Source organism: Amphiprion ocellaris, chromosome 5 (assembly GCF_022539595.1).
Source record: "Amphiprion ocellaris isolate individual 3 ecotype Okinawa chromosome 5, ASM2253959v1, whole genome shotgun sequence".
Taxonomy (NCBI): domain Eukaryota; kingdom Metazoa; phylum Chordata; class Actinopteri; family Pomacentridae; genus Amphiprion; species Amphiprion ocellaris.
The window spans coordinates 15,778,722-15,799,399 of NC_072770.1; the positions used below are offsets into that span (position 1 = coordinate 15,778,722).

The 20,678-nt window shown below is 38.2% G+C and overlaps 2 protein-coding genes across 3 annotated transcripts in view; both read right to left on the minus strand.

Moving 5' to 3' along the window:
- Positions 1–672: 672 nt before the first annotated feature.
- On the minus strand, positions 673–9,392 carry ppp4r2b (protein phosphatase 4, regulatory subunit 2b). Its single transcript, XM_023299682.3, has 9 exons — positions 9,262–9,392; positions 8,479–8,560; positions 7,802–7,972; positions 6,859–6,952; positions 6,063–6,100; positions 5,872–5,946; positions 5,596–5,736; positions 5,192–5,496; positions 673–2,196 (listed from the first exon to the last, which is right to left on the minus strand). The coding sequence occupies exons 1-9, from the start codon at positions 9,293–9,295 to the stop codon at positions 1,820–1,822; spliced, it is 1,317 nt and encodes a 438-aa protein (XP_023155450.1). The 5' UTR covers positions 9,296–9,392; the 3' UTR covers positions 673–1,819.
- A 176-nt stretch (positions 9,393–9,568) lies between these two features.
- Positions 9,569–20,678, minus strand: part of gxylt2 (glucoside xylosyltransferase 2) — a 32,419-nt gene continuing 21,309 nt past the window's right edge. The window contains exons 7-8 of one of the 2 annotated variants that reach the window (XM_035943617.2): positions 17,138–17,296; positions 9,569–16,210 (exon numbers count right to left, since the gene is read on the minus strand). In XM_035943617.2, the coding sequence (XP_035799510.2) occupies positions 17,162–17,296 (135 nt within the window). In that variant the 3' untranslated portion in view covers positions 9,569–16,210; positions 17,138–17,161. Of the gene's footprint in view, positions 16,211–17,137; positions 17,297–18,273; positions 19,459–20,678 lie in introns of those variants that run through there. The other variant, XM_023299716.3, reaches the window with a different exon arrangement.

The following is a 20,678-nucleotide window of genomic DNA, read 5'->3' on the forward strand; positions in this document are numbered from 1 at the left end:
TAATCCAAAATACACCTGCGCTGCAAGGAGAATTCCAGCTGTGTCCCACTTCCATACTACATGAAACAGCCATCAGGTTTGGAGTTTGTGGGGTTCACTTGAAAGCGTGTCACTGAGTAGGCAAACTAATAAAAGTTATTCCACAGTGTATTTGAAAACATCTGGTACGGATGAATTTGCAGAGCTGCTCTGAGGCCACAGTTTAGTGGTCATTCCTTTTAAGACTATATAAGAAAAAATATATACCATTTCTGAAAATACCTAGTGTGTGCATCAGAGGTTTGTGTAGCTGATGAAAGGCTACAGTCAATTTGCAAAACAGTGTCCTACAAAACTGACTCCAAATTATAAAGTTGAAACTACTGTGAATGTTTGAAACTTTAAAGTAATTTTACAAGGAAGGATTTACTTTAATTTAGGTGTTGCTAAAGTCATTAATGCCGTGTCTATTCCATTAATTTCCCAAGCTCTCTCTCATGTGAGCAGATATATGCAACTGGAACTGGCTTAATTTCAAAAGAATACAGCTACCATCTAAGTAATTACATTTGTGCCTCTCCTGCTGTAAGTTCAAATATCTGCTCAAGTAACCAGCTGCAGCATGAACCCGGATGCATATTCTATACACAAGAAACAAAAATGCACTATGCAAGCAAGCAAGACCACTACGCATAAAAATGTTAACATTTATTGCTGTTTCTGAATACTGCATTGAAAGCAAAAGCATTCAGAGTATACACAGAAATTATACAATTATATATGGTTTCACAAAGGCAGTGAACACATACTGTATTACAATCTACAAAAATCTACTTTACAGAAATTTAAAATTCTAAATATCAAAAAGTACAGCTGCAGAAACAGGTGTAGAACTTGAACCAGAAACTGCTCTGGATATCGGTCGGTGAAACAACATGGTGACATCACGATACAAAGAAAGCGGAAGTCATCTTTGTACTTACAGCTGGTTTTGGAAACTACAACTGGCAGACGAAACGAAAACATACTCCAAAATAACTCATTGAATTGAAATGATCATATAAATTATGTTGTTTTTTTATGCATCCAAAATATATCATTTTACACAGGACGCCTCCACAAGGTAGCACGTCATAGTATTGTTCAGTGGGATTGGTAGTGTGTCATTGTAAAAATATGGTTAAATAAGAGCTGGACATAATGAAAAAAAAAGGTTTCCCATCTCACAAGGATGGAGAGGTAAATCTGAACAGATGCATGTTCTGAACAGCCTGGTGGAATAACACATAGGGTAGTGGGGTGTTAGGATCCAGGCCATGACTAAAGAACTTTTCAGTCAGGAACAGAAATGACGGTTTGAACTCATATTTGAGCAACTCATAAATAATGAAGGGCTGGTATGGCTCTGTTCTGACCATGGTAGTGTAGTACACTAGGCTTAAACTACCAATTTGTCATATGTCCAAATGGTTGGAGTGAGTGGTATTTAGAAAAGAACCAGACCACCACAGCATTAGAACAATCCCAATGAACGCAAAACAAAAAAATCCAGCCAAGAAATTGAAGGCTGCTGAAACCAACCCCTTTTAAGGGAAACTTAAAAACAAAAGATAAGAAGATCGTTAAAATATTCCAGTTAAAAAGGAAAAAAAAAAAACTTGAAAATTTTTTTGTATGCCCACATCAATGCCAGGTAGCCATTTTGGAGGAGTGTCCAAAAGTGGGACGAGGCGTTCGTCTTGTGTATGAGGTGCAGTTGTCCTCTTTCCCAGCGACAGTCAAGCTGGATTCAAGGACAAGCTGGTTTATGGTCACACATGGCTGCAGGGTGGCCTTCAGTCTAGTCCTGCTCCATAGGCTCCTCGGTGGTCCCAGTGTTTGAGATGGCACTTCCCATGGCGCCCTCTGTAGGAGGTTCAGACGTACTGCTGGAGGGAGCGAGAGCTACGTCTTCTCTGGCCGCTTCCGCACTCTCCTCTATGCTACAGCTGCTACCACTGCTGCTACTGCTGCTGCTGCTCACTGGGTCACTGTTGCTCTCCTCACTGTCCCTGCTGGTCTCGGGGCTCTCCAGGACGCCTGCGGGCGCCTGCTGCTCCGTCTGATCCATGTCGCTGCCCTCCTCCTCGGAGCCGCACGGCACCTCCCTCTCAGCCTGCTCCGCCTCCTGACCTGAGCCTGCACAGCTCACCTCAGCCTGCGTGCTGCTAGTGGGTTCTGGAGTGGAAAAGTGGGAAAGTATACCTTGATAAAATCCCTCGGGTTCACCAGGGTGTGCAGTATATGACAATATTTGATTCAGAAATGTTAAATACATTTTCTGAACTAAAGGACTGTTTATTTCCAACAACTTGTGACACTTGGAGTAAATGCTTTTGACCGCTATTACTTTGCAGCACTATGATTGAAAGTAATAGAAAAAAATTACCAAACAGTGAATCTTCTTGACTTTCAAATAAACCTTCTGCATGTCCCTTGTTGTAAACTCATTCATTTTTAACTTGTCATTTCCACCAGTAAAAATGTTTCACATCCCTTCAATGCAGAATGTTGACAAGTACTGGCCATTAAATACAAGCAGGCTAGTGGATTTAACACTTATTCACAAAAATTGTTCAGCAAAGATAATTCTGTGGGTGTTCTGGCTGAATGAGATTAAAAAAAAAAAAAAAACATGTAGAGATTTAAGACTGCACAATATTGGATAAGAATGACTGATATTTTCTATTTCTGTGAAATTTTGTATTAGGAAAAAATACACAGGAATATTCACCAGATGCCTCAAATAATTACTAATTAACGAGGAAGACTTTGTAGGGAGTATCTGCACTAAAAATTATTTTTTAAAAATTCAATTTCTCACATGTAAAACAGAGACAAAGGAATTCAAAAGAGTTTTCTCTTTGAATGGCATTCAGATCAGGCTTTGTACTCATGTAGATATGACAGATGAATTATACGAAGCTTTGTGGTGCCGATCTGAATGGTCCAACATTGTGTTGCCTCACGTAGTGGCAACAATCCTCACTGCCAACAGCATACCGCTATTTAATCAACAAACCAATTTTGTAGCCAAATTTTTTCCATACATCTGATAAAATCTTACTTCACAGCAATTCTCTTCTGTTCTTTGCACATTTTTCTGTGCATATGTGGAACTTGCAGGTCAGCAAATTCTTGTGTTTCATGAGTGAAGTTTAAAAATAAACTTAGTGTATCTAAGAACCCTTAAATTGGAATGAATTAGATAAATATCAGACACACATCTCTTATTGATTAGTCCTAGAGAATTAGGCCAGTGAGTTTTGTATTTGTATCAAGTGAAAAAAAACCTGTTGATTTTCCTTACATCCCACTGCACTTTCTGCAATGTCACTATTTTGCACATGCACATCAACATGTTTATGCTGAAACAATATATTATGCATTAAGAGGCTGATAATTTGAGCTACTTAAATCCTTAGCCTACATGTAATGGATCATCACTTGGTTTGGTACAGGTCTAGCAGACCTCATCATTCAGGTTTCCCCATAACAACCAGTGCTTGCCATCCTTCTAAGCTCTGTTCTGCCAGTTGCCCGTATCATGACTGGCCTCTGGGGGCATGCATTGTGCACTGCACTACATCATGCAAATAGGGTAACAGAAAAGCAGAGTATTTGTATTTGACAGCACTGAAAACCCAGCTTCTTGATTGTTAAATACAGAGGTATTCCTTAAGGCCTACTTAAAGGGTTCTAATATTCCTCAGACTTAATTTGCCTAAATGTTTCGAGACAGCTTCAAAAAGATGAATGACTGGTTGATTTGCTGGGTTTTTAACAGGAAGCACATTTTAAGAAGGATCACAAATTACTCTACCTACCATTTAACAAACCTTGTCACTTTAGCTACACTAGATTTACATTTCAGGTGTATTTTAGGTTGAGATTGTCACAAGTCCAATATGAAGAATACTGTTGAGTAACACAACCTTTAACAGATTTATGTCTTAGTGTTAAAATAAACCTGGCTAGCTGAACATCACAATTTTTGCACAGCCTGATTAAATGTTAATATAATGTCAACTGGAATGGGTCAACCAAATAATGTGGATGTAAATCACATCAGTGTCTACTATCTATCTTCATCCGATACAGATGCCGTGGGACAGAAAATTACAAAAATCTGTGTTGATCTCATGAACATTTTCCCACAACAGAAGAGAGAAAATCAGTCCCAGCTGAACTTGTGCTCATTTTCACCAAGGAAATAAAACTGAACTTTGGCAGGCAGCTATATTTTACACTCAAAGTACTGGTTGGAATGAGTGGTTAGAACCGCAACTAAATGAGTTGAATTCTCAAAGCGAGAGCAACAGCCAAAACCTTTGTCTGTGTAAAATTACCAAAAAATATGAACATGCCATGAAGTCACATGCTGTGCCCTGATTCAGTCCAAAGATTGCTTGCATCTTTATTCAGAATTTTCCTCTGTTTAGTTAGAAACTGTCGACCACACCATTGCGCTGCCATTGCACTTAGACACATCTAAGTGCTCTTGCAGTGAATTTAAAGTAGCATTAGGTGGGAGAAATGACAAAGCTAGCTGAAAATTGCCGCTAATGGAAAATGTGCCAGACGCAAACGTTTTTACACAGAAAAGTTCACCAAAATTATATGCACAGTCAAGGCAAAAAAAAATGAAAGGACCTGACACGTCTATAGTCAGCTCTGACTTTACACAAGAGTATCAAACATTTCCCCAAGAAAAAGCATGTCATTTCCAACACTCTTTAAGTACCAGAAAGGTAATGATCATTTACTTAAAAGCGACAATTTTTCACATTAATTGGTCACAGCAGCACTGTCACATGAGACTGAGTCATTATTTTGCTTATAAAGCGACTCCAAACTAGATGAAGTGATGTTGTTCCAGTTCCTTCTGTGTTTCCCTTTGTTGGAGTGTTTTTTTCTATGTTTTTGAACTGGGGAAAACCATAAAGCATTGGAACAGACATACTCAGTGATCCATTAGTGGACTGTATTTGGTGTAGTGTGGCAAAGGACTGTGCAGCCATTAAAGCTAGAAATTGTAGTATTGCTCTCATTTTCCATAACCCATGTGTGTAGTAAATGTACACAACTACTGTTTATGTTCCTCTCAACAATATTAAATGCATCGCATAAAATCAACAACCAAGTGACACATGCAGCACATAAGAAAGCCTACCTTGGTCTTCAGTGGCAGGAGCGCTGCTGGATGCTTCATTCTCCTTGCTGTATGCAACCTTCTCCTCTTCTTCCTCCTCTTGGACCATGGCTTCTGCTTCTTTAGAGAGGCAGGTGGCATGTAAAGGCCTCAGAGTGTCCACTTCCTGTTCTTCTTCTTCATCCTCCTCATCTTCCTCTTCCTCCTCCTCTTTGCTGAACTTAAGTCTCTTCACTTCTTGCTGTTCAGCCTCCATGTCCTCGTCTGTGTCTGGGTGCTTGTTCTTCACCGAGCTTCCTGGAGAGCCTTCTGACGCCGAGACCTCACTGAAAAAGAAACAGGAGATACAGGTGTGATTCAAGCGGCTTTAGTTGTGTTTAATATGGAAAATAGATTTTCTGGGTTTGTTAGAAATTCTTTCATACGTCGAGTCTTTGTCGCCTTCTTGCTCTGTGTTGAGGTCTTTGTTGTCTGTGCTGTCTGGCAGGCCATTCGCTGCTAGTGAGTTAGCCAAAGACAACTTTGGTCTGTTCAGCGGCCGTGGAGTTCCTGGACCATTCACTTTCCTAGAAACAATTAAAATTTTAAAAAAGGGGGTACAGAATGAAAATGGCTTTTAAAAAATATTTCTGAATCACATAGTAATTTGTTTTACATGATGTGAATTTTAGGACAAATGAGAATTATTTCTAAAAGACAACCTCTCTGTAAAGGCAGATGTGTTCCCAGGAAGCATCACTCCATTCATTCTATTGACAGCGCTGCATCCATTTTTCCTAAAAAAGTTCAGAAAAGAAAAAAAACACTCTTAATCCAGGAGAAATGCATTCATACTGCATGCATGTATACTTGGAAATGTTTTATAAACTATAAAACTTGGCCCAACACTTACTCTGAGGTTGGATGGACACAGCTTACCACCATTACATTCTACAAAAAATATATAAAAATTATCAAATTAGTAACTGAAAGCCATGCCAGGGAAACTGAGACTTGTTTTCAAACACATTCCATATATCAGGTAACAACTGCTGAAACATGTGAAAAGACTTCTTAATGTAATGATGAATTGTGGAGTAAAACCATTTTTGTGGATACTTTGATGGACTGGTGACACACTGGAGTCATATTTAGCTTTACCCCCACCAATACTATTAACATTTTAAGAAGAAGAGACTATTAGCATCAGTGATTCTTCTCTATCAGAAGTTACTACACTTATCACAGTCACTTCCAGAAAATGCATCTTCTCTTCAAAAACACTGACACTTGCTTCTACAGTGATTATTTTACAGAGTGGAAGTTTTACAATCTCTTCTCGGAGACTCTTGGACAGCCCGCTGCTAATGAATTGGGGTTGAACCAATGGTCTCCATCCCCATCGGCAGAGTGATGAAAATAGTCCGTATCTACAGTGCACATTTGGGATTCCACATCCGTTTCCCCCACAAGTAAAGTTTATTTGGGCTGGTGTCAAAGCGGCCAATCACCTTCACTGGACCCACCTCCAGAGTTTCAAAGCAAGAAATACATTTTTTTTCTATGATTTTGAAATGAAGTTTCATATACCTCCCCATATATTTTTTAATCATACCTGTTTTTTGTGTCACGACAAACTCAGGAGAGTCATTTGTTACTACTTTACAGAGACTTTAAGAAAGGACAAAACTATTTTGCTGAGGGCTTACCTTTTCCACCCCTCGAAGGAACTTGTCGGTTCCTGTGTAGTTCCTTTTGGGTTCTGTGAGAAGCTCACACAAGCGCTGGATCGTAAATGGGATTCTATAAGGAGGAAAAGACAAATAGAGTAAATCCAAACAGACTAGGACATGTTCTAAGGGATATAAAACTGGGACAGTAACAACAGTAAAGGTCAAGGACTATAATGACATGAAATAAAGACTGAAAAAAAGATTCAGCTCTTTTCTTTTTCAGTTACACACATTTAGCAAAGCTATGTCCAGTGTTCACCATGACAGCTACTTTCTATGACTGACCATAGATACAGCAAATGCATGGCACTGGTACTTTCCTATTTAGTAATAAAATACTAATCTAGTCCAGACTTAGAGAAGTACAGCATATAGTAGAGTTTGGATTTAAAACTGCTCTAATGTCGTCCTGAGAAGTTAAAAAAAAAAAGTAGTAATCTCATCATATTTTGCTTTATCAAAAAAGGTTTCACAAATCTGAAAGTGGGTTTAAACAGCATTCAAGTTTTAGCTATGATGTCCAATAGCCATTTGTAACAATAACAGGTGCAAACAACAAATAATCAGTCGCTCAGTAATACTCAGGTCATATTTTTCATCTCACTGCCATACCGCAATGTTTCAAATATATATTCAGATGTTTAATTTATGTAATGGTACCAGACCTTATACAATCTGAAGCATGACAAAAAAAGTCTCATTATGTGACGTTACTGTGTGACAAATGTGTACATGTGACACAGACATTAGGTATTATTATTATTATCCTGGCATGCAGTTGTACGGTAGGGTGAGCCAGAGAACACAAGCCATGGTGTGTGTTTGTCATTTAAAGCCAGAGATTCTTCGTCTGACTTTGCTATCCTTCCCACTACTACCCGTTGCTCAAAAAAATGTGGTACTTGAGCTGGGTACGTACCCATTGTATCCCTTCACAATCTTCAAGATTCTCTCCTTCATATCTTCAAATGGAACTGACTCCACGTTGGGATTTGCAGGACCTCTTTGCTCAGGTGCTGAGGCTCTGAAGTCATCCATTACCTTCTCCAATTTAAACAGAAAGTAGTTCTTAAATTGAGACCATTGGACCCTAGAAGAAAGGCAGAAATATATTAGAAAAAGGCTCAACAAATCTGGTATACAATGTTAAAATACCGGGGAAAAAAACAACTTAGATCTTAAAAGTTAGACAAAATCATACTTGCCGATAGTCTTAAACCAGTCTAAATTAGATTAGTCCGATGCAAGTAAACATAAGACGCTACGTTAAACCTGTATTTCCATGCTAAAAGTCAGTGACAACTCATGTATCCCTTTAACAAATTACTTGAAACAAAAGTAAAACAAATTGAAATCTAATAAGTTAACCTTAAGATAGTAATGACCTTAAAAAACTTTGTGCTACAGACACATACTGAACTACCATTAGTTAGAAATAAGTCATTGCCAAAGTATACTACTGTGAAACCGGCCTTTGAAGTGCACATCTTGAAAAACTATGAACACATTCGTTGTCAAGTTAAAAATAATGAAGTGTGTATGCGTTTTGGAACGATAGGGACTAGGAACTGTGTAAGGCCTGCAGTGTTCACTTACATGGTCTCTCCAGTCTTGGCAATATGGCATAGAAACTGTTCCAGAAGAGGAGATGCCTCCTTCTTTGCTTTCTTATCGAAGTCTGAAGAAAAACGACAAAATAAAAGACGGCGTGAATAAACAAACCTCTACCTGATGTTGTAGATAGTAGAGATGAACAGGCTTTGATTTATCCTAGGTTAACCTATAGCTTTTGATACTTCTGCCTTAAAACCTGAATACTTTTTGACTACCTGCAGTGATCATCTACTAGCGGTCTGCTAAATAAAGCCTTTTAGTAGGTGTCCGACGAAACTCAGGCTAAAGACAGTCACACTGTCTCATGAACGACAGCTATTTACATAATCAATCTAGCTAGGTCGCCTGCTAGCTACAACTAGCTTAACTTCAGCGCACGGGCTAGCATGTTAAGTTAGCCGAAAGAGCGTAGCCGGCAAACAGTTGTCTACAAAAAGCCGGTGACACTGAGCAGTTACTTCATATCAGTGAGAATACTGTTAAGTACTGAGCACAAACACATTCAAGTTCGCAAGTACGGATAACGAAAATCATCATATTTTGTTAGCTTTCTCTTCTGGCTAATGAATTCAAGAGACAGCTAACCATTTCCGTGAAACCGCTTGTACTGTTAGCTAACGCTAGTCCTGAGTAGCACCTTAGCTAGCGACATTAGCTTGCGAGCTACAAGGCGTTTATTTATTTTATTACAGGACATTTTCCGATAAACTCGTGTATCCTGTTGTCTCAATCAGCAGTTAAACTAACGAAATAAGCTGAAGTGACCTCTGAGCGCCTCTTGAAGCGAGTCAATTTCCATCACGTCGTTGCCCTCTGTCAGTCTTGTGGATGTAAAAAGCAGACTGGTGGCTAGCTGCTGCTGCTAAGCTACAGTCTCAGGCAAAGAGGAGGGAGCATTTTAATATGGCGCCGTGAGGTCACTGCTTGTTCACTAACACACAGGGCAAAGTACTGAGTAGAACAAACCAACTTACTTAAAAATTAAATAAAATACAATGTTGACATTTACTTGATAACTCGAACAAAAATAATGAAGCAATAAATGAATAATAATAAAATGAAACAAAAAATCCTGCATGGAAAAATAGACTTTATTTTGCAGAAAATGTAATATGCTACATATAGATATATTAATCCACATTAACACATGTATGCAGTACTGTGTGCCACCAAATATTTTAAATATTACATTTTCATCTCTTTTTTCAGCCACAATTTTTAAATACCATGTGTGGTATTACTCATTACCTCAGCATTACTGCCGGCATTACTTTTTATTGTTCTGTTCTCGTCTTATTTTAGCTCACTTATTTATCCAGTAATGTATTATCCTTATATCTTGTTGCTTTTCTACTTTTCAGGCACTGCATTTCTTATGTCATTCAGTTTCTTCTGAGCAATATCTGGCACAAGAAGAACAAAGTTTTATCTTATTTTATCAAATAATGTGGATTACAGTTCAAACAGGGATTAGGTTTTGTAGGATCTTAAACATTTAACTACAATGCACAACTTCCATCCATTCAGAAGCTTAGCCTGCTTTATCCACAGGGCCAAAAGCAAGGTGTACACTGGACAGACAGCATTACACACTCGCACTGGTGATTTAGAATGACTTACCATTCATCTGTTACATGAGAAAACACACACAGGCACAGGGAAAATGTGCAAACTTCACACAGAAAGGCCCTCAACCAAAAAACTAGCAGGCAGCAACGCTAACCACTGCATCACCATGCCACCCTACACAATTTCCATGCCTCTTAACTATTTGTATACATGCAATTGTGCATGCAGTAAGTTACAAATAATTGGTTAAAGTATGTCTTTGTACATTTGTAAAGGTGATTTTATTGATTCAGGCACTGAAAATAGATTTAAAGCACTAAGTTTGCTGGAAAATCTAAAGAGACAGACTCTGGGGGCCTTTCTGTTCAGTTTCAAATCACTTTCGAATTATTATATCACCAGATCAAGTATTAATCCAAACATAAATGCAGATATTGTCGAAACAAAGGATTAGGAACCTTCTACCCCATGGATGTGTACTGCACTGTGTGTTTGGCGTGACTGTGACTGAAAATTTTTTTTAAGAGGATTGCATTTCATCAATTTGCATTAAATTCATATATTTCCATCTACAAAAATTGCATATTATCATCTACGTGCAGAACTGAGGCTTCAGCAGGCTCAGTACATTGCATTGTTTTATTTAGAAACACGTGTTGACTGTACAGCCATTTTCAGTTTCCAGGTTGAATGATTTGATACATTTAGACCATTACACCACACCGAGAGTAATGTAAAAACATATGGCTCATATGTTCACCACAGACCACAGGTCATATTACAAGCTAAGATTCCCTCTCAAACACACGTCTACACCAATGTTCCCTGTAATTTTTCCTGAGTCTGAGCAAACACACAAACTCCCTGAGCGTCCCTTGGACCACTGTGAGCAACATCAGACGTGTGCACTGTGGTCACACCAGCATCACATCCATTCAAGTTACATGGTTCATTAAAAGAATCAAATTACAGCATTTACATTTCTGTTAAGACACTTTGTCAACAGGAGCCAGTTGAAGGCTGCAGTGATTTTAGTGACACTACGATGTATAAGAGTGAAGTTATTGAATATTTGTCTCTCTTTACTGTTGCAGCGGTTTTGCAAATTGCAGACGGACCCTGTTCACTCCATAGACACCAATGTTATTCCTGTAGCTTGAAAGACAGCTACTTTTGATAAAACTGGGCTTGTAGCACATTGTCTGCCTTGCAACAATGGGAAAGAGGCACCGTTTATGTTTTGACAACCTATATCTAACGAGTTATTGATGCTGGAAGTCTGAATCTGTGAATATCTTTTCAACTTTACTGAACTTGGGGCCACTACCACCTAAGGAGTGATATATTTAATTTTGAAAAAAGCATTTAGCCATACTTAAAGCTTTAAGTGCTTTATTAACACGGAACTAAAAATTTTGTATTGTTTTATTATCACAGGTTCTGTCTGAAAAGAGGTGGCATCATTTTAAATAGTGAAATCAAATTAACAAAATGTAATGACCAACCAGTGAGCAATACTGGATTCTGCAAAAACATAAACAACTTTTTTTAAAATCTAAATCTTATCTTAACACAGTTAATGTATTAACTTATTTTTGTGTGTATGCATGTATTTATTGATTTATTTAGTACTGTTAACATATCAGAGTTCTGAGTGAATTTTTCTTAAGATAGGCAAAGGCCATTTATTGATTACATATAGGCTATCAAACGTTTATTACAAACTAAAAAGCATTAAAAAAAACTTAGGCATTTATTGAGTCACTAAAATACTGTAGAGTACAGACCACATCAGCATGATTATAAGCATCCTCTGGTAAATTAACAACCAGATACTGATGTCTCTCACCATATGGACTTCAGGAGATGACTGGGGGATGATAAACTGTGACCTACTGGTTGGATTCTCTCTGTTCTCATGTTTCTTACATGTTTGTCCCCTGACAGCCGGGTTGTAATGTTTTTTGAGCAACACACCATACTATGACATTTTTACAATGATGGTTCTACTATGGAACCAGTTTGACATGTTCAGGTGTTCTTTGTGTGAAAACTCAGAGATTTCAGGTATCAGAAGGTGGTTTTCAACTTTCTTTGTTAACTTTCTGCTTCAACTTTAAATTAAATTTCCTTCACTAACCCAGCCCTCTGGACTTCCAGTAAGCTGTGTTCCTATTGGCTGTCCAGGTGGCTGCTTGGTATTATCAGGAACACCTGAGCAGCTCAGTGTCTTCCTGCTTTATTTAGCTGCAGACAAACATTTCCTCTGTTTCTCTTCACCAGTGAACCGGGTTTGGCTCCGTTGCTTCAGTTTGTTCTTTAGGCGTTGGCTTGCAGCTTCCAGCAGTAAAATAGACTTTAATGTGTTTCTTGGTGTGTTTTAGGGCATTGTACCGGATAGTTTAATATGCTTAAACATTAAATTACATTAAATTATATTAAACAGACAAAATATTGAATGAGATAATTCAACAAGATACAATACATGTCATTATGAAATTAAACAAAATTTTTAAAATACAAATATTAAAAACTACAGATAAAATATTTTCCACAATTAAACATTTAAAAAAATACAATTAAACAAGAAGCATATTAACGACTTTAAAAAAATGCAAAACATTTAATTGGATTATTAAACCTTTAAAAAGTTAAAGTATAGGTGCCCGTATAGCTCAACAGGTTAAGCGGGAGACCAATGTACCGAGGCTGGTCCCTGACGCAGTGGCCTGGGTTCGATTCCTGCTTACGGCCCTTTGCTGCATGTTTTCCCCCGACTCTTCTCCCCCTTTTCCTGTCTGTCTCTCACTATGCCTATCCAATAAAAAGCTGAAAAAGGCCAAAAAAAGACAAAACATTTAATTAAAAAATTAAATGTTTAATTACAAAATTACATCTTAAAGACAATAAAACTTCAAATAGGAATTACACAGAAAATACAATGAAGCATTTAAAAAGAAAATTAAACATTAAAAGGTGGTAAAACATTTAAAAAGAAAAACCTTAAAGATTTAATCCAAACATTAAATATTGGGAAAGAAAAAGAAACTTAAACAAGCCGATAAAACATTTGAAAAAACAATTAAACATTAAAAAGACAAAACATTTCAAAATCAAATCAGACATTAGAAAAGAATGAAAGGTGAGAAAAGAGCAAAACTAAACGTTTAAGAAGAATCAAACTAAAGACGAAACATTTCAAAAGACACCAGTTAGACTTTAGAAGATCAAATTAAACAGGAGAGACAATAAAACAATCAAAAAGAGCAAAAACAGATAAAGTTCTTAAAGCGTTTTCTAGTCTGAAACGAAAACATCAAGTTGTTTCTTCAAACATTTCCTCTTTCTATGTTCTTGGTTTGATTGTGGATAGATTTACTAAGAACTCATTTCAGAAAACTGCTTTCCAGATAAAGTCTACTAGTAGTTGAAGGCATTGATCAAACTAATGTTACCTTCTGATCTCCACAAACTTTACTGTTCAGTGAAGAGAATCAAAGTTTGTTGAGGATTTCTAAAAAACCCACAGGTGAAGGTCTGAGAAGAACTCAGATGGATGGTCTAAATGTGAAATCAAGACTCATGGTCACAAGTTTTAAGGCTTCTGTTAACCAGAAAGTTCAAACTAACAGAGAAGTACTGGGAAACTTTTAAAATTTCAGTCCTCAGACTGTCTGAAGGTTCAAACTAACAGAGAACTACTCAGGAACTTAGAAGATATTAGTCCTTGGGCTGTCTGAAAGTTCAATCTAACAGAGAACTACTGTGGGACTTAGAAAATTTCAGCCCTCAGACTGTGTGAAAGTTAAATCTAACAGAGAACTACTGTGGGACTTAGAAAATTTCAGCCCTCAGACTGTGTGAAAGCTCAGGTCCTGAGGACTCGGGAGGTGTGGAGGCTTTGGAAAGTCTTGGAACTGAGGGTTCAACCCTCCAGCACAAAGGCTGAAGTCCAACATCCTGAGAAAAACGGTCGAGTCGAGATTCAAGTTAAAAAAAAAACTCGAAAATGGCAAAAAAATAGATGATAAATGCGCAAAAAAAAGAAGAGTTAGTATCTGAGCGAGTAGCTCAGGGGATAAGAAGACAGACTACCAAGTGGAAGGTTGCAGGTTCAAGACCCACCACTGGCATTTGTCTTTGTCAGGATTTTGATAAAATTTAAGAAGGGTCTGGTCTTGAACCAGTGACCTGCAGCTGTACAGGTAAACCCTTAAGTCACTGAGCTACAGATCAGATGAATAGAAATAATTTCGTCGTCCCTTTGGGATCGTAGTTCCTGAAGTGACCACATGGGTAGAGCCAAGGCAGAGTCTGGGTGGAGTCAGGGCAGAGAGTAGGCGGGGAGGTGGGTGGCGGCCTCCCCCCCCCTTTAATCTTTGGGGCCGAGTGTCAGAAAACATTTAGAAACCAACATCAACAAAGCACTCAAAGATTTGAACATCATTAAAGGGAAATCCAACTTTTGCATGACAATGTCAAATTAAAGGACATTTATTTCCAGCGTAAATGTGTGATATTCATCCTCTGGAGCTTTCTCTTCACATCGTCTTCCACCTGGACTGGTTTGGTCAGGAGCATGTGCAACAAACATTTGAAAAACTGCACTGTAACATCAATGAATGACACTGAAGTTTAATCGCTACATAAATGAGAGTCTGAATGTGCTGCTCTGTCATTAACTCCTAAGTTTAGGGAAAGTTCAAACAAAGTTCAGATAAGACTTGAGAATGAGCTTATTTTGAACAAACATCTCAGACTTTCTGAGCTTCAGCACCTCTAGCAAGATATTTTAACAACAAGCAACTCAAGAGATCCAGAAGTTGGAGAGAGTTAGCTTTAGCTGAGCCAAAGAACATGTGGGATGCTAACCTAGCAAACATTTCAGACTTTTCTCTGTGAATTCACAGAAATAATTTACTATTTAATGACAGAGCTACATATCTTAACTCAGTCTCATTAAAACAGACTCTAATTCAGTGTCATCCATCCATATTAAAGTGCAGTTACCCAAAATGTTTGTTGCATGAGCTCCAACAAAACCTGTCCAGGTAGAAGGCCATTTTGACAAACAGGAAGTGGACGATTCCAAGCAGATTTATAGAAGGGGGAACTGGACTGTACTAAGTGTGGTGGAGTATAGAGGGGTGTTTTGTGGGTTTTTAAGGCTGATAATGATTATTAGTGAGACATTTGGAGTAGATATTCATTTGCAGTAAATGAAAGTATTTAAAATCTTGGAGCTAAACTTAGAAGAACACAAACTCTAACAGAAAACTTTGTTGATACGTTTTTGTTTTGTTTACAGATCTTAAGTTAAAGGAGTTTTATTCGTGACGTATAACCAATCAAATCACTCCAGAAGACAGAGCGACCACAGGTAGATAAAGGTTCAGCGCCAAAGTAGTGCCATTTTTAAATGTATTTATTACCATAAATCAGTAAAAAATAAAATACTGATAATCAGTAAATCAGTCAGCCCACAATTACAATTTTACAATGTATGTCTCTTTGCTTTGACTCGTCAGTTGTACAATATACGATGTATATGATGGTGTTTTTTCATACCAAAGGCTATACTAGGATGTTTTCTAAGAGACATACGATGCTACTCTGCTTGTTCAATTCAATTCAATTTTATTTATATAGCGCCAATTACAGTCAAATTGTCTCGAGACGCTTTACAGAACCCATATGCCTGACCCCCAGAGCAAGCCAAAAGGGAAGAATGATGGGTGCAGCAAGTCCACCTGGGTAATAGGCATGATGCACTCCCAGGTTAGACGGAAAATTAGCAGCATTCAAGCCACTGCCGCTTTGGGGAGGACTAGGATTTTGGCCTTTCTTAACAGTCTGTTCTGGCCCTGGGCCGCTGCACTCCTCCTCTGTTGTTTTCTGGATTGTACTCAGCTGCATGCCTTCATCCACCCGGCCTCCGTTGACTCGTCCCGCCTGCCGTCTCTTCAGCTGAAGCTGGATTGGAACAGACCAAAGTACAGTCCAATCACGATGCCAGCTGCCTCTCAAAAGGCTCCTTCATCTGGCAGGTGGCGGAACTTCTTCTGAGGGGAAGCTGAGCTGGCCTGGCAGAACTTTGGAGATGTGTTCCAGTGGTTGGTGGATGTGTGGGGAGATAGAGAGGGACCTGTGAATTGTTCAGAAAGGAAAAAAGAGAACCCATTGGTAGTTTTAGTTTAGGGTGCTACTGCGGTGTGTTTTTGGGTTTTAAGAGGTGAACAGGAAGAGGTTTTTTTTTGTATTGATTATCTTTTACTTTGTTCCTGGTTGGAATGCCCATCAATGTCAACATGAAGTTCACTTTTAGTTCTGTTTATTTATTTTTATTTTACTAACACCCATTTTCTTTTAAGCCCCTCACATGTTGTGTTGTTGTAAACTTCCTCTTTCAAATAAATACTCTTCTAACCCTCTGGAAACCAGCGTTTGGACTGTTTTTGTGTTGCTCCTCACCGACTGACAGCTGTGGACTAAAGGCTATACTGTGACGTTTTTAGAGTGACATGCTATACTATGATGTTTGTTGGGCGACACACTATACTATAGGCTTTTTTAATTGACATATTACTGTGACTTTTTTTTTTTTTTTTTTTAGCAACATAAAAATTCGAACAGTTTTAAAAGTTACTATACTTTTACTTGTGCAATGAAATTATTATTCTATGGCATTTTTTAGATGACATATTATACTCTGATGTTTTCTTGAATTACATACTATTTTGGCAATATACTGCACTATGACATTTTTTGAACCACATATCATACATGACAATTTTAGGAAACATCCTATCATTTTGCGCTTTTTGAACCACATAATAATCTATGTTTTGTTTTTTTTTTCTTGCCACCATGCTGTACTATGAACTACAGGCCATACTATGTTATTCTTGAGTAAAGCATACTATACTTTGACATTTTCTGAACTACATCCTATACTATGGCGTTATACACAGAGTGCTTTGGTTACATGTTGATTTATAATCTAGATTTTTTTTCTGTTTTGTTTTTTGATGGGATTACCACAGACCTGACTGTGAACACCGTTGACACCCACCTCAGAGAGACACTGCCTAAGATCTTAAGGCTGCTTGGTCGTGGTCTTTCTGGCACATACTCTTCCAAGATGAGCCGGGAAGTTTAACACTGATGGAATGACACCAGGTCTAAGCCGACAAACTTCCAATTCCTCCTCAACCCATAGTCTCTGGGAAACCTACATGGAATAAGAAAAGTAGACAGAGAAGTAATTAAGTCTGTACACAACATATTAAAAAGAAATCATGCTAATAAATTAAGTACAAAGAACCGAATTCGCCAATATACTGGAGACCAGAGTTATTTAATTTGATAAGTATAACCTTGTTTAGTAACATTTCAATTATTTGAGAGCAGTCCTAAAGAACTGCCTGTAATCCCAATCATAAAATGGGTTTGGAGGAAGAACATAGATGGTAATCTGGATATACATGAGTTAGGCTTTATAACTACTATTGGTAGTATTGGTGGTAGTAATAGCAATGTGACTACTACTCGTAGTGGTAGTACAGTAACTACTACTGCTGCTGCTGGCACTGCTACTACAGCTTGTAATACTATTACAAATGCTGATACTACTTCTACGACTCTAACAGCTGTTTATACTACTACTGCTGCTTGTACTTTTAGTATTACTACTACTGCTTGTACAACTATACTACAGCTACTATTAATCGTCTGGTGTTTGGTTGTCAAGCTGCTAGCTCGCCTTAGCGTTTTGCTAGTGGCTAACTAGTTAGCTCTCATAGACTAGAAGCTCTCAACAAGATTTCATCATGAAAAAAGATCCAAAAACTATTCTTACCTATGAAAAGTCATTCCAAGTTTCCTTGTCTCAATCGTACGACGCAGTGTGTAATTATATGCAGCACAGTGAGACGGCATACTTGTTGTTTCCGTTTTCACGCCGTCTACATCAACGGAATGCACTGAAACTTTGCCCACACTAGCTTAACCTCGTAGCACGCAGCTCAAAGGGGCGTGTCCTATCTACTCATTCATATCTATGAGAACAACGGTGGCTGCACATAAGTACGCAGGACGTTGATTAGCTGCGTAAATACCATTATATACAGTCTATGGTAACTACGTATGTGAATCGCATCATTGGCTGCAGCAGCCACTCACCGACTCACATTGAAAAATAGCACAGAATGAATTGTTACGTGTTTATTTTATTTACAATTTAGGTTGGATTTCTTTTTTTGTGCGCAGCGCAGATTTTCTGTGCGCGGAGACCGTGTCAGCAGTGCGCAATTGCGCACACGCGCAGCTTAGAGGGAACAGTGGCCTACACCATTCATCGTCTTCTAATAGTAAACATAGCGGACATTAATATTTATATGGCACATAATCAGCTGTATTCTGTCACTCTTTTCTAAAATGCTAGCACTTTTGGTTTTGATTCGGTCAGTGTTGCATCAAATGTGGATGTGTACAAAAAACAAAACAAAACAAAAAAACCATTAAGTCCTAATATCATTCTCAAAGTGCATTTTAACATTCGGTATTTAACATAAAAGTCCATATTTCATCTGTTTTGCTGTATTTAATACTGTCAGTGGCATTTGGCAACTGCAGAACAGATACTTCTCATTCACACCAGGCTCACATTTCAAGTTATTTGCTGGTAAAACATTCACAATTTTAGAGGAGTGGTTCTTGGATCTACTACTCCACGTAGTAAAGCTGTCCAAAGTTGCCTTTGTGTGGCGCATTCCTCCCTAATGGTGAGGAGGAACAATTCAAAAAATGTTCATGAGGAAAGAAAAAGAAGGCAGCTGCTTTCGTGCAACACTTAGTTGACAAAAGTGTTCCTTCATGTTTTCTTTAACACTTGAGATGAGCTGATAGTTTCATTTCATGATAAAGAAATCATTTCAGTCTTTTTTCACTGTCCATTTCCAACATTCTCAACCATGTCATCAACGCACACAAAACAAAGACAATAAGGCAAACCTATTCTGTGGCATCACTGACCAGCACTGCATGCTTTCCTGTATAGGCTCATAACCTTATTTACCCATCACCAGAGGATCATAATGTTTATAAGACCCTTAATCCAAGAGGTGTCATGTGCTGAAAACTGCAAACACAGAGCCACCAGTTCGATCTGAGAGATGCTGGTGTGACACATAATCCACAGGGAGTCCATTTTCTCTGTTATTTGTGTGGTCTGACATGTCGCACCACTTTGTCCTCAAACACCTTCCTCATCGTCTTTTCTATCTGCTTGAGGAAGACTTGAGGAATCCGACCGCACAGGGTGTTGACCGTGTCCAGGAACTTGGTCTGGATGGGGTAGAAGAGCGACTGGAACATGTTGTCCTCGAAGGGAAACTGCAGAGACAGAGACATCGTCCCTTGTCAGCGTCGATCCCAGAAGCTATTTTCAGTTTGATATTTTTTTTAATGGAACATATCACACGCTAAATGGTATTTACACTTTCTGTCAGCAGGGGTGGGGTGGGGCTCCGTATTAATCATAAATTACGACTCGGCTCATCTTTAAGAGGCTTATCTCAGCAGAGCAGGGGAGGGAACCGACTCTGCTGCCGGAGACAACAAATTCTAAATTTAAAAACTGACCCAGATTGTTTAATGCGAGCAAGAGGAGAGAATTTGCATTACAAAATAAATACTCATAGCTGCTCTCTTCTCTGAGCCAAAGGAAGCTGTTAAAGGAGCAGTACAACACGTGGGGAATATGCTGCTGTGTATTACCCTGGGGCTGTTGCTGGAAGGAGCATTTCCTCCTCTTTTAACGGGGCCTGGCCAGCAGCTTCCCTGGACTAAATATGTCAAACTATATTAGAAGCACAACTGAAATGTATTTAGTTTTTCTCCTCACACTGGTTAAAGAGTAATAATGTTCCTATGTTGCAGATTATTCCATATATTCTTGGCAGGGCTATCATATACAAGTATTACGGCCCAAATAATTCATAATAATGATATCCTATCATTATTTATTCAAAAAATGTGAAAAATAGTACTTCCATCAGTCAATTTCCTCATTTTCATTCTTCTTTTATTACACCTAAATCTGTAAAAAGAACTGTAGTGTATGCTATTCCTATGATGGAGTGTCAACCAGATAGTTGGTGGATTATTTATGAAAATGTCATAAGTGTACTATTAAAATGATATGAATATTTCATTTTTAAATATCATGGTTACTATCAATATCAGTACAACTTCAACACCTCCAATTCTACTCACATTGTCCCCCCACTGAATTGAAAGTTTCTGGAAAATAAGCTGTGCAGGGTTTCATGTTTGTGGACAATGTTAGCTGCAAAAACTGTATTGAAAACATGCACACACATTAAACACTGTTATTTTGCCTTTAATAATTTGACCTTTGCTTGAATAAATCACTAGGAAATCAAAAAATCATGTTTTATTTTGAACTAGCACTGAATTATGCACATGTAATACTGACTGCAGAACTTTGGTAGATCTACTCTCAAGCAGACGTTTTCTTGTGCCATAGCAGCAAAAGCACAGCTGTAACTAATAACAGTAATGAAGGCAGTGAAACTGACACAGCTAAATGG